Below are 17,705 nucleotides of genomic sequence, written 5' to 3' on the forward strand. Positions count from 1 at the left end.
TTCCTGGAGCCTACAGAGCTTTCCCCAGCAGTGCCAGGCACCACCTCGAGCAGTCCCCATGCAGGATGTGCCTCCAGGCATGGTCATCTTGACCTGCTGGTGGGATCCCATGGTTTTCCATCACGCTGTGACGTGAAGGTTTTACTTCAAAAATAACATATCAGACCTAAGAAAACCTGAGCATTTCTGTGCAGAAATATTTGAACCACCAAAGCTGTTTCAAGAGAGTGTTTTGGGGCACTTGCCCATGGTGCTGCTGGGAGGGGATCTCCTGTGAGCCACCAACCCAGGGTGGTTCAGGCTCTTCTGCACCAAGGGGAACTAAATAAATGCTCTAGAATTCAAGTTTTTAAGAAGCAAAGTGAAAACTCAGGACAAGGTGCCTTGGCTGTGCTGATGCCTAAAATCAGCACTTAAAAGAAAACCCCTAAGACTCAATTTGTGAGTTTTACTATTATTCCTTTTATTATTATGACGCTGGATGCATGAGAATCTTAATTTCTTCCAAAGCCTGACTCCAGAACTACCAAAGCCTCTTGCTTTTATTAATTACCTAATTAACAACTCAAAGCATTACCTAATTAAAAATTCAAAGCACTACCTAGTACGGTTACACCCACTTCCAAAACCTGTCCCTCCCTTAGTACCACCCTCGCCACATCTCCCAAATTTGAGTCAGAGGTCCCAAAACCCCTCATCTTCATCTTCTTCATCTTCCTCCTCATCTCCTCTGACCCTTCTGGGAGGGTTTCAAGGTTCCTGAGCAGTTTTGACTACTTACATCAAGTGTTGTGTCTCATTCTCAGTACATTTTACAGACACCCTTGTCTGTCAAGATCCTTAACAAAGGATGTTAAAAAGAGTTTTTAGGAATTCTGGGAATACCAGCAAGCTGAAGATGCTAGCAAGCTCTCCTAAAACCTATTTCATACAGATTTGAAGGCCTCAGTACCTCCAGGGGCAGGTTCCAGGTGATGTAGAACCGTCTCCCAAACACGTCCCTCCCTTAGTACCACCCTTGACATGCCTCCCGAATTTGAGTCAGAGGTCCCAAACACCCCTTCTTTTCATCTTCTTCATCTTCCTCCTCATCTCCTTTGACCCTTCTGGATGGGTTTCAAGGCTCCTGAGCAGTTTTGACTACTTATACCAAGTGTTGTGTCTCGTTCTCAGTACATTTTACAGACACCCTTGTCTGTCGAGATCCTCAACAAAGGATGTTAAACAGCGTTTTTAGGAATTCTGGGAATACTAGCAAGCTGAAGATGCTAGCAAGCTCTCCTAAAACTTATTTCCCATAGATTTGAAGGCCTCAGTACCTCCAGGGGCAGGTTCCAGGCGATGTAGACGTGCCACTTGTAGTCGTCCATCCACACCTCGGCCACGCGCAGCGCGTTGCGCTTGGTGTAGAACCCGATGTTGTTGTTGTAGGGCTTCTTCTTGCGCTCGATGTGGGCCACCCTGGAGCAGGGCAGGACCTCCATGCTGCCCCCACACAGCCACACCTGCAACACAACCCACAGAACCGTCAGCAGCACGCTCTGGGCAGGGGAAAGGGGCAGCAGTGGTGGGGGTTGAGCAGAGCTGGGAAGGGGAAACCCACGGCCACGTTTGGCCTTTGCTCACCAGGGGGAATCTGTCCCCTCTCCATGGCACAGGGGTTGGAACTAGATGAGCTTTAAGGTCCCTTCCAACCCAAACCACTCTATACTTTACAGGATTACAGAATATGCTGGAAGGGACCACTGAGGATCATCGAGGATAAAAAGGGAGAAAAGGAATGCTAAAAGAAAAAGAAAGAATTAATTTTTTATAGTGTGTTATAACCCTCTCCTCCCACTTCCATTCCCTGCTGGAATGGAGGTGGGCTGAGATGGTCAGGTACATTCAAAAATCATATTTTAAGGAGATGGCACATTAATACCAAGATCTGGTATATCATGAATAGCCTGATGTGGCTGCTTGGCCCTGATCATCTGGGAAAGGTTTTCCAGAGGAAAGAAACCTACAGGTACAGCAACAAAAGTCCTTTCTCTGTTTCAGCAGGATGTGGAGTCTCCTTTGCTTTTTCCTAGAGGTTTCCAAGAGAATTTATTACTTCAGAATGAAGCTGTGTTGGCATTTCCAGCAGGATCACAGAATCACAGAATGTTTTGAGTTGGGAGGGACCCTCAAGGATCATCAGTCCAACCCTCAGCCCTGCACAGGCCCAGCCCCAAGAGTCACCCCCTGTGCCCCAGAGGATCAGCCAAACCCTCCCTGAGCCTTGGGGCTGTGCCCACTGCCCTGGGGAGCCTGGGCAGTGCCCAACCAGCCTCTGGGGGAAGAACCTTTGGCTGAGATCCAACCTGAGCCTGCCCTGACACAGCTCCAGCCATTGCCTGGGTCCTTCGCACCGTGTAGGATCCAGAGCTGAGTTTACAGTGATGCTGCTCCCAAATAAAAAGGGTTAAGCAACTGGAACAGTTCAAACAATTGCAAGATCTCCTCCTGCAGAAGGGATGAGTCAGTGGAACATATGGCAGGGACAGATTTCTCCCACTTGAAAACATTTGTTCATTATTGTTCTTTCACGTGCTCTTTAAAATTCCCTTAAATCACACTTTGCAAGTTATCAGATCTTTAAAGATCTTTTTACCTCACAGAAAAGGGAATTTGCAGGAAGACTTGCCACACCTGGGTTCTTCCCTCCCTGTTTATCACCACTGAGAAGTTATTTACCTTACAGCCAGGTCTGCAGGACACCAGGAAACCATTCCAAACACACATGCCAAGCAGGCCTAATAATGCCAGTGTTCCCTATTCTGCAGCCTGCTCTGCATTAGCATTTTGCACAGTTATTATAACACCCAGTGTTTCTGGGATCTCCTCCAGGCTCACCACCTTTCCTCCCATCTGTGGTCCCGGATTTTTACCGACCCTGCTCCGTTGGCTGCACCAGGAGCCTCCTGCCTGGATCAGCTGCCCTGGGGGCACCTCTGAGGGGGAGTTTTAGCCCCCCCAGTGCGGGGCACGTGCATGTCCCAAGCCCAGGTGACCCAAACAAGGACACCTTCCCTGGTGCTCCTCCTGCTGTTCTCTCTCCTGCTGCAGGAGGAGCCCACATCAAAAATAAGCTCCATTTTATTAGTTTGTGCACGAACCTGAAGCAGAAAACCCCCATCCTGCTCCTGCTCTGCTGTTTGACCTCTCAGAAGACTTTTAAATACAATTTCCTGCCTGCAGAGTGAATTCAGAGCTGAGCTCTTAGAGGGTCATCATCCCTCCCATCCTCCCACACCCCACCTCTGCCCAGCCAAGCCCTCCAGGTCTGCTCCAAGATTTGCAACGGAGCAAACCAGACTGGAACAAAGCAGTTCTAAAGGAAAAAAAATATATATTTATAAAGTTTTATTCCCAAGGCAATAGACAGGAACTGCCTGTGTTTCTTGCCTGCTCAGTTCTTTAGTTTCTCAACCTCTTGGTGAAATCAGAACATTGAATTCTGCCCTTGGGGGCTCCCAAAGGTGCTGGGTTCAACCACAACATTGAATAAAACTGCCAGTCCTGGGTGACCCCAGCACCACCTCTTTCTGTAGGTTTGGGGATTTGTTTGGTTTTATCCTGATCTGAGGTCAGAAGAATTATTTTTAAACTGTAAAATTAATTAAAATGTCATTTTCCAGCAGCCTACCTCCAGTCACACAGTCCCACTGTTGTCCTTCTGTGCTTTAGTTAAGTAATTCATGTCAACTTTCTTAAATTTCTGGAATATCTGGACAAACTACCTGGAAATTCACCTATTGGAGTAACCTGAGTGCCTGTGTACACATCCATGAGTCAGTTCCAGAGAGATCAATACAAATTAAATCCAAAAATTACACAAGGAAAGACGAGACTTCTATCTGCCTGACCTGTCAGCATAAATTTTTAAAAAATCTGGTTTTACGAGGCATTTCTGAAGAGTTCTGCTGTTTTATCCCTGCACTAACCATGACTGAACCCCACAGAAAGGCCCCAGAATTTGAACCAGAAGGACTCAGTGGATCTCCATCCTCACATGCCCTGATGTCCCAGCCTGTAGCTCTCAGACCCTGAGGGCAGAAGGTTCTTTGGGAACCCTCATTTATGTCCCTATTTGTCCCATAAAAGACCTGTAACACAGAGATTATCTTCCTATTAAGGAACCCTACTGGATTTTTCATGTTCATGGCAAATAAACCCACGGTCCCTTCATTTGCTGCAAAGAACAGCATTAACAGGAGCCTGGAGTTTTTCTAATCCTTTGAAGAATTATCTCCTAATGGATAGGTAATCAAGAAATTAGGTAATCAAGAACCAGCACATCAAAACTAACAAAAAAGAATAGGTGTTGTCAAATTAATTAATGTTTAGCCTATTTAACAAGGCAGAGTCTTTATATTGCATCCTACAAAGGATGAAATCATAGAATCACAGGATGGTTTGGGTCAGAAGGGGCCTTAAGGATCATCTAATTCCCACCCCCTGCCATGGGCAGGGACACCTTCCACTAGCCCAGGTTGCTCCAGCCTGGCCTTGGACACTTCCAGGGATGGGGCAGCCACAGCTTCTCTGGGCAACCTGTGCCAGGGCCTCCCCACCCTCACAGGGAAGGATTCCTTCCCAATATCCCATCTAACCCTGTTTTCTTTCAGTATGAAGCCATTCCCCCTTGTCCTATCCCTCCATCCCTTGTCCCAAGTCCCTCTCCATGGCTGGCCCCTAAAGGCACATTTAAGGCTCAAGGGAGATGATGTAACTCAGCAGGTTAAATATGATGAGCAAGTCTCAAGTTTCCCCCTTGTTTTCTGACATTCACATTCCCATATGACCATTAACTTGCCGTTCATTCACCCAGAAAGTGCTGCAGAATTAAAAATAGAATCATCCCCCTCCAGTGAATGAGGGTGACTCAATAATGTCTCCATCACTCCAAACACAGGAGGGATCAAAACCCAAGGAAAGAGGCTGGCATTTACAAATAACCAGTTAACACTGAATTCTAGTGAAGAAATCCCAGGGAAACAAACAGAAAACAAATCCATCACCCAGAGATCTTTGATGTGTTTTGCAGAAAGCTGCTGGGTGAGACACTTGCAATTATTTTCCAAGCAAAATGTCCTAAGAATTCAACGTGGAAAAGGAACCATTTGTCTCAAGCAGTGAAATGTCCGAGTACAGTTGGCACTGCACTGACAATCCACTTTCTGGAAGCTTCTGCAAGTGTGAAAGGGAGCCCTTGGAGGGACGTTTTTGCTCTCTGCAACTCCCTGAAAGGAGTTTTGAGACAGGTGGGGGTCGGGCTCTGCTCCCAGGGAACAAGGGACAGGAGGAGAGGGAACGGCCTCAAGCTGTGCCAGGGGAGGGTCAGGTTGGACATCAGGAGGAATTTCTCCATGGAAAGGGTGGTCAGAGATTAGAAGGGGCTGCCCAGGGAGGTTTGGAGTCCCCACCCCTGGAGATGTCCAAGGAAGGACTGGAGGTGACTCTCAGTGCTCTGGGCTGGGGGACAGGGTGGGGATTGGGCACAGGGTGGACTCCATGGGCTGGGAGGGCTTCTCCAACCCTAATGGTTTTATGACCCTGTGATTCCTTGATTCCAGGAGATGGGTTTGGATGCTCAGATGCTGCTGAGCACAAGGGGCTCCTGCCTTGGCCCCCACCTCAATCCTTCCAGCAGGTCAGAGCTGCTTCCTCCACCCTGTGCTGTCCCCTCTGCCCACCCCTGGGGCTCCCCTGGGTGCAGGGGAGCAGCACTGGAGTCCAACCAGCACCACTGAGCAGCACAGGACACCCACAGGGGAAGGCACAGCCACAGCTCTAACAAAAGAGCAGGAAAAAACCTGGAAAATACAGGTTTAATGCATAAATATTAAGAAAATTTGGTCCCCTCCCCAGGCTCCTGCAGGCAGTGGAGCAGTGCTGTGATGCCCACTGCCAGGGAAGGGGAAGACACAATTATTAACTCCAGGAGAGTGTTTTTATCAGCACACACTGAGGCAGGAGCTGCTTCCCCTGGGATGTCAGCAGAGCTCAAACATCCCCCTTCTCCTCACTGCAAGCCCTGCAAGGGAACTCGGGCTCACAGCTGGATTTTGCACAAGAAAAGATGATGGTGGGGAAAGGGAATTCTGCAAGAGCAGAGGGGAAAATGAGGCTGGTGCCTCTTCCTCCTCCAGCCAGAGCAGTGCCAGGGTGGTGTCCTGTCCCAGCACCTCCAGGGGGAAACCAGAGTGTTGGCACCTGGACTCTGCAGAACAAGAATTATAATAACAATTATAATAGTTATTGTTATTATTATTGGAAGAAGAAGAAGGAGAAGAAGAAGAAGAAGGAGAAGAAGAAGAAGAAGAGGAGGAGGAGGAGAAGCAGAAGAAGAGGAACAGGAAGAGGAAGCAGAAGAAGCAGAAGCAGCAGAAGCAGAAGAAGATGCAGAAGAAGTAGAAGAAAGAAGGGGGAGAAAGAAGGAGAAGGAGAAGGAGAAGGAGAAGGAGAAGGAGAAGGAGAAGGGACAGTGACTCCCTCTTGTCCTGGACATGGAGCTCCAGTTGGAGTGTGCACTGTGACATCTGTGATGAACACTGACAGCTCCCATTAAAGGATCCTGACTTTATTTGTTTATAACTTTGCCAAATTTTAACTATTCCAACTGAAATCCATCCCAGAGCAGCTCCAACCTCCTGCAGATAATGCAAAGAGACAACATGTCTCGTGGTGTCAAGATCTGTCTGCAAGGTAAACTTTTAATCTCTGAATCCATTGTGACAGAAGGAAAGGGGGGGGGGGGGAAAGCCCATTCCAAACTTTCATTGCACCAACTCCAGGCTTTTTCAGCTGATAACTTCATTTCTAAGGTGATTAGCAAAGCCAGGCCTTAATTAGCCATAGATTTCCCATTTAACAGCTTTGCCTTATCTTCACCACCCCCCCCCCCCCTTTCCAAAGTAACTTCCAAAGTTAAGGGAAAAAACACAATTACTCAGGAAAGCTAAAATAATACAGAATGTATCAGAACAAAGAGCTAAATAAGAAAATTGAGAAACAGCAAAAAAAGGCAGAGAAATAATCATTTCTCCATGTGCTCCTTTGTGCAGTTCTGAGAGACAGTATCTCTCCAAATTATTCCTTTTGTCAGAACAAACAACATGCACAGACACATTCCCAGCCTTTCTATCCTTTCTGTTCCCACTTTGCTGTGTCCCATTCCATGTCCTCAGGGCCCAGGTTGTGCTGCTCCTCAATGTGCCAGAGCAGCCAAGGGGTCAGGAATGGGATGAAGGGGTTGCTCCCCCAAACCTCTGTGCTCAGCAATGCCCCAAAACCTTGTGCCCACTCAGCAGGAGGACTTTTATTTCCCTGTCACAAGGCTTGTGGTGACACTCACATCCCCCAGCCAGCCTGTTAAATCCCAATTCTGGTAAATAAACACCTCCAGGTGGTTGGCTGGGGGCTGTTTATGGGTGACAGTCACGTTGCAGAACCCTCAGACCCAGCAGGCTGGCTGATATTTCATGGTTTTATGTATATATTTATATAGAGATGGATGTTGTGTCCTATATCATCACTGAAATGCTCCTCCAGTCTCCTGTAAATGCCACTCTCTCCTGGAACCATCAGAGTGGGGAGCTGAATTAAGGTGAGTTAAGGAACCACACACTCAGCACATTCTGGGATCCTGCTGGAAATCCCAACACAGCTTCATCCTGAACTAATGAATTCCCTTGGAAACCTCTGGGAAAAAGCAAAGCAGATTCCACATCCTGCTGAACAGGAAAAGGACTTTCATTGCTGTACCTGTGGGTTTCTTTTCTCTGTCATGAGCCCCTGGAAAACCTTTCCTGGAGGATCAGGGCCAAATAGCCAAATTGTCACTAAGTCCTTCCAAAATTATCAGGATAATAAAACTCTTTTTAGTGTTAGTGAGCATAAATGACTTTATTCTTGGCCAGGAGGTTTGTGTGTGACCAACAAAATCTTGGCCTCCACACAGACCCTGATGCAAAACTTTTTCACCTCTTTATGCATTTTAGCAAACAAAGTAATTAATGCTCATTGGTTCTGAACTACATAATTCTCGTTCATTAATCAGTACTCTATCCACTATTGGTTATTAATTCCTCACTGTTCATGTCAATTAGTTCATATTTTTAGTCTTTTTAGGATCCTTTTCCTCTGTTAGGGAGTTTCCAACACGAATACTGAGTCTCTTTTTTATCTTTTTGTTTCTGCAAAACATCTTTGTGGTCCATAAGTTCTGCATTCCAGATGTCCAACACTCCATCTTTCCCTCCCAGGCTTTGTTCATTGAAACAGATCAGAGTTAGTTTATCCAAGCTTAAAGTTTCACAACTTTTCCCAAGTTATTTTCCCACAAAATACCTTATGACAACTTTACTAAATTCTGGATAAGAGGAATTAAGAGTAAGCAATTTAAGAATAACACACTATTTATAATTAATAGATATTGGTTATGATTAATTAAAACAATTAATTAAAAGCTGATTAAAACCATTAAGTAAAGTTATTTTAAAAGTTCTATCATTTCCAACAAGATCAGGCAGGGTCATCATGTGCCATCTCCTTAAAATAGGAATTTTGAATGGATCATATCCAAACCTGACCATCTCAGCCCACCCACACTCCAGTAGAGGATGGAAGTGGGAGGAGAGGGTTATAATAGATTTTAAAAAATTCACTCTCTTTCTTCTTTCTGGCATTCCTTTTCTCACTTTTTATCCTTACAGGTGATACTTTGGACAGGCTCCTGTCTGTCTTATGCCAGAGCAATAAGAGAAATGCCCAAATTGTCCCGTGTCCAAATGTCTTACCTTTCCTGCTGAGAGGACTGAATTAATTCCTTACAGAATGACTACTTTAAAATGCCAAAGCAGGTGCACAACCCACTCCACAAACCCCAACCTGCAGCAACACCAGGGAATAACCACTTTTGACCCTCTTAACAAGGACCATAAATAATTTAACATCTGAGGTTTTGCAGAGGTCAGAATAAAGCAAGATTCCCCCCAAGTGCAGAGCAGGAGTGACACCTCCCCAGAGGGGAGTTTGCTCCAGCTGGAGGCTTTTCCAAGGAAAAATTTATGCTGTGCTTCCCCAACAAATGCAACACAACCCCTCCTAAATAGTGCATCACCTACAACACAAGACATGCAATAGGTATGGATTTGACTTTATCACCAGGTAAGATATGTGAGAATGGCCTTGGTGGGAAGTTGGAATGAAAAGACTCTGATCACAAAGCTCAGCATGGGGAGGATTCCTTGGAATGACAAGTGCCCACATCCTCCTGGCTTGGAAAAACAGCTGAAAAGCAGCTTTTTGCTTCCCAGTGCATCGGGATTGGTGCTTTAATTGCTGCAAAATTAAACTGTAGCAGAGCCACTGTAGCTCTGTTGGTTTAGTGCTCCCGAATTTCTTTTTTTTTTTTAAAAAGAGGAACAGAGTATTTTTAAATCCCATCTTGAGAACACTTGGAGAGATGCTCTCACACCTGGACTCCCAGCCTTTGCTGGAGCTGGAGCCAAAAATCTGTCCCCCCCCAGCTGCCACCTGGCTGGGAGCACATCCCTGCAGAGCACAGAGCTCCAGTGCTTTGGAAATACCTTGGGATGGATCTGGGTCTTCCTAATAAGTTTAGAGCTGCAATTCCTCAGTGCTCTGATGTTATCAGGCTTGGCAGCATGACAAGGACCTGATTATGTTGTAACAGTATAATGCAAAGATTATTACAGACTCCTAAAAGACAAGTGCCTTCAAAAGAGCACCAACAATCCCTGTAAGCCCTCAGAAGGAGCAGAACCTGCTGGGCTTTACACACTCCTGGTATAGAAATTACCTCCAGGATCTGACCCTGAACTGCTTGGAGGTTGCTCTTTTTTTTATTATTATTATGTTTCCAGTAATGTACCAAAAGCATCTTGATCTCATCTTCCTATTCCCATTTCTGTCAGAGCTGTAAAAATAAAGCAGCATAAATAGCTCAACAGAATTTTGATCTATTTTTCATGCCCAAAAAGCCTTCAGAGAGAATTATCTGTAGATGGTTCTTTGGACTAACACTATTCCATGTAGGGAGTGGCAGGAGGAAGGGGGAACAATGCCATGGATCATCTGAACCATCAGAGGCAGTTCTGAAGCAGAATTATTTGTGCAGAGACAGCTTGGGGTGTGATGGAGCAGCTCCTGAGCTGACAGGACCCAGCTCCACCAAGCTCCTTCCAGGCCTCTCAACTCCAGCACATCCCAACTGCAGCATTTGGGATCTGGAATCACAGATCTCCTCCCAGCAGAGCCTGATGGGGAAGGGGCTGAAGGGAGCCAAGCTCCTCCAGGGATGTTCCTAGAGGGATGTGAGTGACTCTGACTCAGCCCATCCTCTCTGCAGAACCTGCTCAAACAACTCCTCAAAAGAGCAGCTCGTGAGCTCGGAACTGGAGGAGGCAAAGGCAGAGGGAACATGATTTGGGGTGGGGTCTGTGAGTCCACACACACATGAACACACACACAGAAGGTACTTTGCACCTTCTCAATGCTCAAAGCCAGGCTGACAAAGTTTCCTAAGCTCTCCAATGTTTTGGCCTCAGTCTTCCTCATTCCTTATGCTTGGAAAGGCTGTGGGACAGTGTTGAAATGAGCTGGCAGTTTATCTAAGGCTCTCTACCTTAGTTTTAGATCCTGTTCCTCTTCAGAGGGGTTCAGAGCCCATGGCTGGTGTACAGTGTGCCCTGGGCCTGCTGCCACTGAGGGAGCTGGATATGTCTGACCCAGTGGTACAAATGTGCTTTTGAAAAATCATCCCAGAATTATGGAATGGTTTGAGTTGGAAGGGACCTCAAAGTTTATCCAGTTCCACGGGCAGGGACACCTTTCCACTAGCCCAGGTTGCTCCAACCTGGCCTTGGACATTTCCAGGGATCCAGGGGCAGCCACAGCCTCTCTGGGCAACCTGTGCCAGAGCCTCTGCACCCTCACAGGGAAGAATTCCTTCCCAATATCCCATCCAACCCTGCCCTCTGGCAGTGGGAAGCCATTCCCTCTGTCCTGTCACTTCTAACTCAGCATGTTCTGGGATTCTCTGGTAGGATCATCTTTACCCCACAGGAACACAGAGCTCTGCAGGAAGTTTGCAGAAAGAACAATTCACCACTGCAACTGAAAAAATACACTAAAAAAGTGTTATAATGAGTCACAGAGTCCCAGAATGGTTTGAGTTGGAAAAGACCTTAAAGATGATCCAGTTCCACCCCCTGCCATGGGCAGGGACATCTTTCACCAGACCAGGATGCTCCAGCGTGGCCTGGGACACTTCCAGGGATGGGGCAGCCACAGCTTCTCTGGGCAACCTGTGCCAGGGCCTCCCCACCCTCACAGGGAGGAATCCCTTCCCAATATCCCATCTAACTCTGCCCTCTGGCAGTGGGAAGCCATTCCCCATTGTCCTGTCACTCCAGGCCCTTGTCAAAACTCCCTCTCCAGCTGTTTTGGAGCCTGTTCAGGTAGTGAAAGGCCACAATTAGGTCACCCCAAAGCCTTCTTGTCTCCAGGCTGAACAATCCCAGCTCTCCCAGCCTTTCCTCCCAGCAGAGCTGCTCCATCCCTCTGATCACCTCTGGACTCTCTCCAGCAGCTCCATGTCCTCTCTGTTCTGGGTACCCCAGAGCTGGACACAGCTCCACCCTGAATTTTATTGCTGCACTTTAGTTGGGTCAGGCAGCAGGAAATGCTCAGCCCTGACGTGCAGAAGGGTCAGAGGGAGTCAGAGGGGTCCTGCCAAACCCTGGAGTGACACTGAGCCCTCACCCACTGTCACTGCAGGGGGACCACAGCCAGCTCAGCTGGGGTGGGTGGAATTCAGAACCCCTTGTTACAGAGGGGAACGAGGGTCTGCCCCTGTTTCCCTGAGGTCAGATCCTCATCTGTGGGCTGTTCATGCCCCTGTCCCTTCCCAGCCCCGTGCCTGCTGCCCATGGACCGAGTGTGTGTGAGCTCCAAACATCCACCCGAGGTCCAAACACCCACTAAGGCCCAAACCAGATGGTTGGAGACCAGGGCAGCCCTGTCATGTTTTTGCCATTCGCTCCACCATCTGCTTATTTTCTGTGGCACTGTTAAAATCCCCTCTTTCGTGGTCTGAAATAATGAATACTTTGCAACTCAAAGCAAGGGTGGAAGCTGAAAGCCTGAACCATCATCCCAAACCCCACAGATTGTGGGCTGGCACAGAGCTCCACTGAATGATGTTAAAATTGCAGTGCCTGTGCAGGTAAAGTGTTGTGCAAAGGCCCTCTGGGATGAATAACTGCTGCTCATCTCCTGGCAGGCACCATCAGCTCTTGAACATCACTCCTTCAAGCCAGGCCAACTCCAGGAACATTTCCCATGAGGACAGAGCAGCCTCTGAGATCCACTTCTGATTTTAAATTTGGAAGTCCTGTGTCTGGGGGCAGCATTTAGGGTGATAACTGTGCTGCAGCTGCTTCATCTGTCCCTCAGACACTCCAAGACCATCCCATTGCCCCGGTGGCCCTTCCAGCTGGACTCTCTCTTTCATCTCCAGATGTTTCCAGAGCAAGTGGCCAGGGCTTGAACTCAGCATTAGATGTTGGTTTAATGAAGACCACAGCATTTCCTTTATAGAGCTAAGGCTTTGGGGGATGTTTTCTTGATGTAGACACATTTTGGGGGCTCTTTTTTTGATGTAGACACACTCTGGGTGAATGGTCACTGCCTTCAGAGCCCTTGACTTTGCTCCCAGCAGCCAGAAATTCAACCTTTCCAACAGCACACAAAAAGAACAGTCAGGAGGACTAAGGCTGTGCAATGACTGGGCACAGATTTGGAAGGGGATGGAAGCAAAAATGTGTCTGATGCAAAATAATTCTTCTCTCCTGTTATGCACAGAACTGATTAAAACCAGAGCTGAGTCCTCTTTTCATTAACAACAGCATTAGCACAACCTAATCTTGAGCAAAGCCCTGTTTGGATGTTAATTCCTGCCCTCCCTGAGCCCAACAGCACAATTCCCACTGTCTTTCCCAGAGCCAGGGTTTCAGATCCCTCTCTAAGCAGCAGCAGCTGCTGAACACAGGAAGGATTCCATGGATTTGATGAGGGATGGGGTTGATATTCCTGCACACCCAGGTGTTGTGTCCTCCATGGTACAAAAACAAGATACATGCAAATGTATCTTGGTCAATTCATGCTCTCATGGAGTATTTATAATATTATAATATTATTTATCATAAATAAATTTCTATTTATAATTGTATTTATTATTTATAATTATATTTATGATTTATAATTATATTTATTATTTATAATTATTATTGGATTATTCATCATAATTAAAGCATCACAGGGGCCCTGAAGAAAATACTCCAGGTCTGCTGGCAGAGCAGCTTCATGAGCCCTCCATAAATGTAACTCAACCAAAGCCACTGAGGGCAGAACACATTTAGGATTGCACTGTGTAGGGTGACCCAACCCACTGGAACAAGAGCACCTCTGGTCACAGCTCCTTCAGGAGATCTCAGGTAACTCCAGATGAGCAGCAACCTTTCCCCAGCAGAGCCACAGCCACCTCTGCCACCTCTGCCTGCCACCAACCTGGCCCAGTCCTGCTCCTGTGCCCCACCACTGGGGGAGGGAAGTGTTGGCTGAGCTGATCCTGGGAAAGCTGATCCAAGCCTGAAGCTTGGCCAGCTTGGAGCTGGAAGTGAACTACAACCCTCCAAAAGTCCCTTCCAGCCTGAATTACCCCACAATTCAAGGCAGATGTGTGGAGGTCACCGTGAGGACACCACTGGGCTGAGGCAGAGAGGTGTGAAATCCTGTCCTGGTTCTTCCACTGAGCATCTTGACAGGTAATTTCTGTGCTACCTGCCTTTGTCCTCTCCTTGTACAACCCCTGTAGTCCAACTGAGATAGCATCACATGAGGAGAGGGGCTGTCACAACACCTGGATGGTTCCTACTGCAATGCCCGAGGCCCTTCCAAGATCCTGGAATAGAAGGAATTTTTTCTTACTGCAAGGCCTTTAGAAATGTTTTAAATTTAAATGCTTACTAGAGTGTCTTTCATATATTTGTAATCTTTGAGCCCTGTGAGTTTTTCCAGTTGAGGAGAAGATCCCTTCAGAAATTCTCCAAGTCTGCTCATCCTCCAAGAACTCTTTATTCTTTCCCTCTTCACAGACACTGTAAAATTATTCCTGGACAGCTGGTGTCCACAGGGACCAGACTGAAAAGCAGCTCTGAGGTGTTTCCAGGTTCCTCAGAGCACGGAGGAGATGGGACCATCCATGTGTGATTCCAAGATGGATCAGGGTACATATTCCCTTTGGTCACAGAAGAGCACAAAAGGCCCTGAATGTGGTCAGGGTGTGTAAGAACAACAGGCTGGTGGACAAGGAAAACAAGGTTGGGAATCTTTTAAAGCTCAGTCTCTGCTTCAGCTGATCAAAGGCTTTCAGTGAAGTTCTAACACAGCTGAAGCAGGAGAAGAGAGCTGAGCAAAACAGGCACACTGCCAAGTGTGGAGGGATAAACCTTAAGGAATTCTGACAGGCAATAAAGGCTCCGTTTTCCCGAGCAGTCACATCTCTCGAGTGAATTAAACTGTAAGTATTGGTGTGAACACTCATTTCCCAAAGAGCTGCAGGAGCTTCATCCAAAGGCTTTGGATCAAAGCAAACCAAACCACCTCTGGACAGGTCATGGACTCGAGGATTGGTTCATTTACAAAGTTTAGGAATTGATATCATATATTTTGTATGAAATGGGCAGCACAGGGACAGTGGTAAAAACACAGGAACACTTTCCTGCATTTATCTGACAGGATGCTGTTTATTCATTTGATACACGTGTTACCACTCCTGTGCTTTCCCTCATCATCTTCTGTGTAAAACTCTCACTAAATATGCAATAAATGGTAAGAATTTCAATTCTAAGTCCACAACTGCGCAGTCCCTTGAGATCACCTAATATCCATTTGTTTCTATTTTCATCCTACATCCCTTTCTAAAATCACTAATTAAGAATAAGAAAACCTGTAGAATAACAATGCCCTGAGTCACTGCAAAACAACCCTGGCTAGCAGCACTACATCCCATCAGCTCAGATTGCATTTTCACAACAGCAGCTCGGTCCTTATCTTCTTCCCTGGCTCCTCCTGTCCTTGATCTCCCAGTTAGGGATAAGTGCAGTGGAAGGGATACAAGCCCACAATGCAGATTCAGACTGTCACCCCAACAGTCATTACAGAGCCATAAAATAGCTCATGTGGAATCCTTTCTGTTGATCAAAACAATCCATGTTTTTTGTAGCCAGGAGCATGCACACGCTCAGATATTTTACCCCAGCACAAGGAAAACAGTGACTATTCCCTGTAACTGAGAGCCTCCAAACCCACCAAGAAGTAGGAAAATTGTGATTATCCTCTAATCAGACACTTCCAGGAACATCATTTGTTCAGCTCATCACACATCCTGCTCTGGGCTCAGTGTCCTGTGGGGAAGCCATTTCCTCCATCCCATCCCCTTCCAGCAGCTCCCAGACTGGGGAGGGATAAGTGGAGCTGGCAGGGAAGGAGGCCAGGCTGCTCAGGAGGCGAATTCCTCTCCCATCCCTCAGTTACAGCCAGAGAGCAGAGAGTCCAGGGAAGAGCAGGGATTTCTTAGTCAGGAATTCCCCACCCAGAGAATTCAAGGCCAGGTTGGACCAGGCTCTGAGAAACCTGGTCTAGTGCAAGATGTTCCTGCCCACGGCAGGGGGATGGAACAAACCCATCTTTAAGTTCACTTCCAACCCAAACCATTCCACGTTTCTATGATTTTTCCATGCCAGCAGCTCCCTTCCTAGAGGACTGGTGGATGCAGCTGGGTTTCACTCTGTTCCTCAACAGCTCCTCCACATCATCTGTCGCCAGGGAGCAGCTGAGTTGTGGGCAGTGTGGCTTCATGGAAGAAGAAGAGTGAGAGCTTCCAGATGAAGAAAATACAGGAGGAAAAGGGCAATGAGGAGCCCACGTGGTGTGAGTGCAGCTGGCACAGCACCCCTGGTACAGCACCACCACAGGGAGGTCCTGCTGTGCCTGGCCACGTTCTGAAGCAGTTCAGCAGGACCCCCCAGGCCGTTGGTGATATCAACACCCAAAGGCAACAAGTGCTTTGTTCTGGACTGGGACACAAAGCCAGCAAAAGCTCTGGTGCTGCTCCAGTGCTCCTGGCAGCTCCCAGCAAGGACAGGCTTCCACAGGCAGAAGAGCCTGGATTAACTGTCCCACCCTGTGGGGACAAAATGGCTTAGCCACGTCCTCAAAAAGCAGCAAGTTTAAAGCTCTCCATGATGTCACCCACCCCTCTGGCCAAGTTCCTGGTGCACAACTGCCTAGATGTTCAACAGGTCAGGGCACCACAGCTGCTGAGACAGCCCTGGGCCACCCCTGCACAGCCCTGGCCCCTCTCTCAGCTGGATCAAGATATTGGAAGTCACCTGTTACAACACAGTGGGAAGGAGAAGGGACTTGCTGTGCAGGGCTTTCTGATGGACTTTGGTGAGGCACCAGTGAAGATCTGAAGGACAAGACCAAGTCCCAGAGGAGCCCCCTGCCTTGGTGGGATGGGTGGGAGCTCAGAACACTCCAGAAACTCTGTACCTGGGGAAAAGCTGTGGGAAAAGCCACCCCTGTGATGTAGTAGGAGGGCAGAGGCTGAAGTGAACAATGAGACCAGACTGTTCTCTGTTAGTTTGGTCTGAGAGACTGGACAAGGTGGGAGCTCCTGGTGTCACTGTCACTCAGTTAATCCATTCTGCCACGTTTTCTACCAAGAATATGAGGCATTTCCCAAAGCCATCTGGGTTCTTCTCCCAGAGGCTGGTTGGGCACTGACCAGGTTCCCCAGGGCAGTGGGCACAGCACCAAGGCTGCCAGAGCTCAGGGAACATTCCAAGACAATGGATTGAGTCTCATTTAGAGCTCATCAGAATGTCTGTATTCCTGTGTTTGCATCAAGTTCAAAATTCCCAATAACCAACAATAAAAATGAAAGCTGCGAATGGAGCAAAATTTCAGATTTGGTGCAACAAAAGATCCTCATCAAGTCTGCACTTTTCAACTTCAGTTTTTGGAAATTTTCCACGTTTTCTTGAAATGCATTTCCAAACACAAAGGCTGTAAATGAAGCATCACATACTTACAAACAAGACTGTGGTGGTTACCCAGCCACGTTCCAAATTCAGCCTCCTCTAAAGGAGAGATTCATCTTGCTTTGAGCCGTCTTCAAGCTTTCCTCCTGTCTCTCCAAGCACTCAGTCACTCACACGTCCTGAGCCGACTTTCATTAAATTGAGATTAAAAGGACTCTCTCCACAGACTGAATCATAAAATGGAAAATGTCTCATTTCAGCTTTTGCCTCCAAATCCGAGACTCGCCATTCAAGGGCAGCCCAGCACTAATAACCTTCCTGCTGAAGCAGCTCCTTCTATTTTCTTCCTTTCAAAAGGCATGACAGAGGCTACAAAACCCAGAGCAGCAGCACAGGATGCGTTTTCAAGAACAGATTTACAGCCCACGTGTGCTTGGACCTGAGGGAACGGCTGGAGCTGTGCCAGGGGAGGGGGAGGCTGGATTTTAGGGAAAGGTTCTTCTCCCAGAGGCTGGTTGGGCATTGAACAGGCTGCCCAGGGCA

General features: G+C 47.4%; 1 protein-coding gene and 1 long non-coding RNA gene across 2 annotated transcripts in view; both read right to left on the reverse strand.

The window, feature by feature from the left end:
- Positions 1–1,246: 1,246 nt before the first annotated feature.
- Positions 1,247–17,705, reverse strand: part of LOC113957328 (polypeptide N-acetylgalactosaminyltransferase 17-like) — a 59,839-nt gene continuing 43,380 nt past the window's right edge. Inside the window, exon 2 of the mRNA XM_027664702.1 lies at positions 1,247–1,505. Within this exon, the coding sequence (XP_027520503.1) occupies positions 1,269–1,505 (237 nt within the window). The 3' untranslated portion in view covers positions 1,247–1,268. The remainder of the gene's footprint in view (positions 1,506–17,705) is intronic.
- LOC113957330 lies at positions 6,122–12,140 on the reverse strand. The gene is made up of 4 exons (XR_003531132.1): positions 11,625–12,140; positions 10,508–10,629; positions 9,854–9,970; positions 6,122–6,250 (listed from the first exon to the last, which is right to left on the reverse strand). It is a non-coding gene; the product is annotated as an uncharacterized LOC113957330 (long non-coding RNA).

This window comes from Corapipo altera, unplaced genomic scaffold (genome assembly GCF_003945725.1).
Source record: "Corapipo altera isolate COAL_440 unplaced genomic scaffold, ASM394572v1 105, whole genome shotgun sequence".
Classification (NCBI taxonomy): domain Eukaryota; kingdom Metazoa; phylum Chordata; class Aves; order Passeriformes; family Pipridae; genus Corapipo; species Corapipo altera.